This window comes from Heteronotia binoei, chromosome 2, assembly GCF_032191835.1.
Source record: "Heteronotia binoei isolate CCM8104 ecotype False Entrance Well chromosome 2, APGP_CSIRO_Hbin_v1, whole genome shotgun sequence".
NCBI classification, from domain to species: domain Eukaryota; kingdom Metazoa; phylum Chordata; class Lepidosauria; order Squamata; family Gekkonidae; genus Heteronotia; species Heteronotia binoei.
In genome coordinates this window covers 100,110,980-100,116,979 of record NC_083224.1, presented here as the reverse complement: position 1 = coordinate 100,116,979, position 6,000 = coordinate 100,110,980, and the positions used below count along the sequence as shown (strand labels likewise).

Here is a 6,000-nt window from a genome sequence, read left to right as displayed (position 1 = left end):
ATCATAGTTATAACTTATGCATACAATATAACATTGCATGCATGTATACTGTGCCTTCATGCACATTCTTCCAGAGACTCTTCCACATGCAGCATATACTCAGGAGTAATGCACAATCACACCACCCTATCGACTGGAGTCAGTACACACATCTCCAGGAATTAGTCACATGAACATGTAGGAGATAGGTGGCCAAAAGTAACATACTCTCCATCTCGTATGTAATACTAGTAATATCAGCAAGCAGATACATACTATCTTTTGCATCATCTTCTGTGTGCCGTTTGGGAGGGAAAGAGGAGGGAAACAGCGAAGAGCGTGTCCTAGCCTTGAATGTTCTGATGCTAGCATATCTACCTCAGAGCAAAGAGTGGGGGTGGGGGGGTCCACATTTGAACGGCGCATCCACCGCTTGCAGCTCCTGCTGGGGGTATCTACCTTATAACGCCGGTAGCATCACTGTACCACCCTCAGTATGTGTGAAAAGACAGCCATAGCATAGGTAAGGCTGGAATTTTGAAGTTTCTCACTCGCGTCTTTTGTTCGTTCGAAAATTGGGTATGCAAGTGAAATTCCCCATTTCATTAGCCCAAACATGAAAGGGTTAATCATTGGGGGCGGGGCACGTCCGCTCTGCCCCTCCCCCTTTCCTCTCAGGTGGGCGGAGTTTAATCGCAGCATAGAGGCGGCTGGCGACGGTTGGGGCCCTCAGAGCCTCTTTAAAATGAAACCGTGCGGGGCTGGGACTCGCCGAGCAGCAGAGAGCACGCAGGGGCCGACGAGGGGCTTGTGTGCAGAGGGAACCAGGGCGGGAGCCGGCAGCTGCAGCAGCAATAACTGGTGTCAAGCGCGGGGCAGGAGCGCCGCTGGGTTGGCGGAGCCGGCGGGGGGCGGCTCTGTCCTGAGGTGTTAGAGTAACGAGACCGTCCCCCTTCAGGCTCCATGGCTGCATCTTCACCCTGGGGGAGACCAGGAAGATTACTTTTTAAAAATAGTTAAATTTCTTCATATCGGTTTTAAGCATTCCTTTTATTTAAAAAAAAAAAATCCTCGGACTGCCTCCACGCTCACGCATTTTCGAACGTTGTATATATATACATTTGCTGGTTATCTTCGGGGGGGGGGGAATACTTCCCCCTCCATTTGCTTTTGGAGAGGAAGCCTGGACTCAGTGATTTCTTTCTCCCCCGTTCCCTCGAAACAAGGCGGGGGGTTAATAAAAGCGGGGTTTTTTGCTCTCTCTGGCTTCCTGAGAGGGGAGTGGTTTTCCTTGAGGAAACCATCGAGAAAGTTTCTTCCCTTTTTTGCGCGTTGAGCGGGGGGGGGGGGGTATGCTCTGCCGTGCTGTTTATTAGAGGGGGGGCTTACAACGAGGGATCTCCGCAATCGTTCGTCGGCCTGTTCGCCACAATGTACAATACCGTGTGGGATATGGAGCGCGATGACACGGACTGGAGGGAGGTGATGATGCCGTATTCTACCGAGTTGATATTCTATATAGAAATGGACCCTCCAGGTAAGGCATGGACTGTACTTCGCTTTTTAAAGAAAACAAACTTAATTCTGATGAGAGTGGAGAGTACTAAGAATTGTTAGAAGCTAATGGCAGTGCGAATGTAAAGTATTAAAAGTTCATTGTTCTCCCTTTTTGGTGGGACAGCAACCTCTTCTTTTGTATTGGTTGCTGAAGACGCAAAAAGAACTGTGCTTAAGTGTAAACGCTGTTGTAACTCGGTTCCTTTGTTTAAAATATATTTTCAATGCCTGCTTTTTTAAAGATTGGAGAGCTTTTAGGCTGCAAAGTCTGAAGCATACATTTTTTCATATTATTGAAAGTTGTATCTGCTGTATATCTGTAATGTTCAACTTTTTGTTTCTCTGGCTATTTTGTGTATTACTTTCTAAGGCTTGTTTTTTTTTCTTTGGAGGGGGGAGTTCATAATATGCATGCAGTGTCATGTTTGGGAAGACCTTTGTTTTAGTTCTTGGGTCTAACCATGGCTTTCAGTGGTGTGATAAGTGGGGGGCTGGGCGGGGGGGACTTGCAGCCCTGTGGTAGGCATCTGTACTTGGAAGTAAGTTCCACTGAGTCCAGTGGAGCAGTTTACTATCAGGTAAATATGTATGCCATTGCAGATTAAGTAGCGTGTGTATATAAAATTCTATTTCAGATTTAATGTAAATTTGCAGTATTCTCAGATCTTGGGCTGCCTTGTTCTTAGTTTGCTTTTTGTATAGTATTTCTTTGGTGTCTAGGTTGAGAGAATAGCCAGAAGTTAATGGAATTACCATATCACAGTTATGGTTGTGAGTCTTCAGACTTGGGGTCCTTGGAAAAAAATTAGAATGGAAAAGGCAATTATATTTTTGTGTTGAAATTAAAATCTCTACTTTAAAAATGAAGTAGGAGAAAATCCACTCCTCTGCTTGTCATGCAGATATGTAACCTCATATATTTGGGCTGTTCTAGCTCTTATTATAAAAGTTACCTCAGAAATCACAAATCCACTAATCCCAAGCAGATGCATTAGCATGAATTCTTAGACTTTAACCACCCTATGGTGCTGGTTCATACTTATCTTAAATGTCTAGATAAGGCCATATATTAAGAGAACTTTGTCATTGCTGAATGTTAATTGAAGATGGAAACATTTTCTGATACCTAAAATCTTTTAAGCAGTGGTTTAAACAGTTCTTTGAAGTATGCTATCTCCTCTAGTGCACAATAAAATAACTTGCTGGCCTTTTTAAAGGATTTTTGGAATACTTAAACTGCCATCACATTCCTTCTCTCTCAAGTGTGGTGTCATGATCTTTCTGTGGTCATTATCTGTTCTTCTCTGAATTTATAATTTTTTTATAGCAAAACATAGTTGTTAAAACTGGAAATGGTACTCCTAAGTTTTGGCCTAAGGAGGCTGTTTTACTTGTATAACTTGATATTTTTAATTAAAACCTTGCTTTTAGTTTTTAAACAATTTCAACTTTTGTTAAATGTGCCTTTTGGGGGTGGTAAAAGTAGATATCTCTAGTAAACTTAGCTTTATATAATCTAAAAGTATACCCAAACTGTCCACCACATGTAATTAATTCTTAATTTTTTCTTTGGTGAGAGGCAGTCTGGGTTATGCATTCCATGTATCCCAAAAGAGAAAAAAAATCTGATGAGAATAATATATGCAAATGAAGTAAGCTTTCAGGAGTCTATTGTAAAAGGCTGTGATCCCAGGGTTATTTTTGGAGGATTTATATTACTTGGAAAATACTGAGATGAGGGAATATGGAAGGTAACAGGAAAATAAATGCTAGTTATAAATAGCAGCCCATGTGAGTAGGTAATAGTAGTCTTAAGGAGAGGACTCTAGTTTCCTGCTCATCCCTACTCAGACTACTGAGGCTTCACAAGTGCTTGATTTTTCTTCCCCCACACAATCATGAGAGCTGAGAACTTGGTTCATCATTTTAAAAAACCCACAAAAATAGACGTCTGTATTTTAATCCTTTTGTAGTGACCCTTTGGATGTGGAAGTGTTGCGATGCATAGGTTGTACACTACTTAAATTTGATAATCTATCTGGATTAGTTGGAGAGTGACATACCAATTTATATAATAACCTTTAAGTGATTGAACTTCTGCATAACAGTACTTTTGTGACCGTTTTTACTGTGGATACGTGTGTATTTTAGTGTGTTCTTTTAAACTAATTTCATGTTATGAATTTGAAGCTTTTGCGATTGTGTTATGTGAACAGTGGGGTATTCTAAAAAAGATCACTGACCAAAGAGTTTATTAAACTCTAGAATGCTTTGTTCTGTTCTGCAGCTTGCTCAGAAAAAAACGTACTTGTGTAATATCTTTTGCCTGGATTTCTCCCTGTTTGACCCAGACAGGAACTCTGCATTCTACATTTGAAAGCTTACCAGACATTCACTTGATTTTTTTTATTATGTTGTGGAACTTACTTGGATAATACATTGGTATGGGCAAATCCTTGAAAAGTGAAGAAGACCCTGACATTTTTTCTGAATCAAGAATGTGTGTGTGACATCAAAACTAAGTCAAGTTTAAGAGGCACTATGTCTCAGAAGTAATAATAATGGCATTTGTAAGTATTTTTTAACTTAAAAGGTTATAGGGTCCAAAATAGTGGACCTGCATTGTTGAATACAGTTGAACTTCATTTATTTTAAGCATAAAGCTTATTACAATGTTTGTTAATGTAGCTTTGGTATAACAACCTTGAATTGTGGAAGGCTGCACTGAAACTACAGAGGCCTGATAGCTGAATTTCTTTCCAGAATTTCTTTATAGGGGAGTTGTTCAAACTAGCCTCCAGGTGTGAGAGAAATAACTCCCTGGAATATACAAACATGTACAATCTCACCTTGGTTGTTGATGAACGTAAGAAACTTGATAATAGTAGTCAGAGGTGCTAGTAGTATAGCTTGGGCAAAATATGGAAATAGGGTCCTAATCCAAATAGCTGTCTGAGCCAATTCCTACTGAAATATACACGTCCGGAAATTATACCACAGTAAACATTTGGTAACACATAAGGGTGGTTTTATTCCATGCATGATGGTTAAAAGTCAGTTTTATACAAAATGGTGTTTTGAATTATATGTATTTAGTCTTGCAGTAAATATAAAGAATGCAATGGCAAGATAAAATTTGTTTGTGTTATACTGAACATTTTCTGGATACTTCACCCATAAGTTATTTTACTTTGCTGTCACAAATAAGAATACATAGTATGGTTTTCCTGAAAAGGCCTACACATATTGATTATGTTGTATGTAGAATGAAAGAAACATACCACAAGACCATCTCATTATGGTTTAGTAACATTTAATAAATCAAATTACGGGCTTAATATATTGGAGTTATTAATATGGTTTGTGGCTGTGCATACTAGTCATGCAGGTAGATTACATCATCTCCCATGGTATTGAGGCACAATTGTGGGATGTTCAGTAGTTTGCAGTTAAGTAAATTAGAAAGCTATTACCCATTTATAAATGACAATGCATAGAGTTTAAGTTAAGAAGTTGACAATATTTTTGACTAACTTAACATTTGCAAAGCAGTAGTGCCAAATAAGATAGTAACATGTAGCCAGCTGTAGTTAACAGTATTTTTAAAGCACTCATCGATTATTAACAGCCACAATTTCCAGTCGTTCTATCCAAGAAACTGTTTTGCTTAGGAATGTTGGAATAGTATTGAATGTACTGTGTTGCCTTCATTACGCACTTAGCTGTTCAAGCTTTGTAGCTAATTGACTTTTAGCAATTGTGTAAGCTTTTAAGCAGAAGTCTGGCACTGATTTCAAGTTCTAGAAGGACCTGTAAAGATTAAGTGGAAATCAGTAGGCTATTTTGATTTGGAAATAGATGAGTGTATAGGTCTAGCTTATGTTAGCAGTTCCCTTTTTCATATTTCTTTTTGCAAATTATGCATTATTGTCTAAGGCTTCGGTGTCTTCAGAATGAGGAAAACCTGCAGTATTTCTGCTGGATTTTATGAAACTTTAATAATTACTGAATGATTTTTATCTGGAGCCTAGCCAGTGTGATTTGTATGCCATTACACACTGTTAATGTTGGCCTGTTAAGTAAAATAGTCAGAGCCCCATGGCGCAGAGTATTAAAGCTGTAGTACTGCAATCCTAAGCTCTGCTCACGACCTGAGTTTGATCCCCAGTGGAAGCTGGGTTTTCAGGTAGCCGGCTCAAGGTTGACTCAGCCTTCCATCCTTCCGAGATTGTTAAAATGAGTACCTAGCTTGCTGGGGAGAAAGTGTAGATGACTGGGGAAGGCAATGGCAAACCACCCCGTTAAAAGTCTGCCGTGAAAACATTGTGAAAACAACATCAGACTCACCCCAAAGTCAGAAACGACTGGTGCTTGCACAGGGGACCTTTCCTTTTACTGGGGAAGGCAATGGCAAACCACCCCATAAAAAGTCTGCCGTGAAAACGTGAAAAGCAGCGTCACCCC

At 39.8% G+C, this 6,000-nt stretch overlaps 1 protein-coding gene across 1 annotated transcript in view; it reads left to right on the top strand.

Moving 5' to 3' along the window:
- The first annotated feature begins 642 nt into the window (after positions 1-642).
- PIK3R3 (phosphoinositide-3-kinase regulatory subunit 3) overlaps positions 643-6,000 on the top strand; it is a 61,641-nt gene continuing 56,283 nt past the window's right edge. Inside the window, exon 1 of the mRNA XM_060231753.1 lies at positions 643-1,516. Coding sequence (XP_060087736.1) covers positions 1,411-1,516 — 106 coding nt within the window. The 5' untranslated portion in view covers positions 643-1,410. The remainder of the gene's footprint in view (positions 1,517-6,000) is intronic.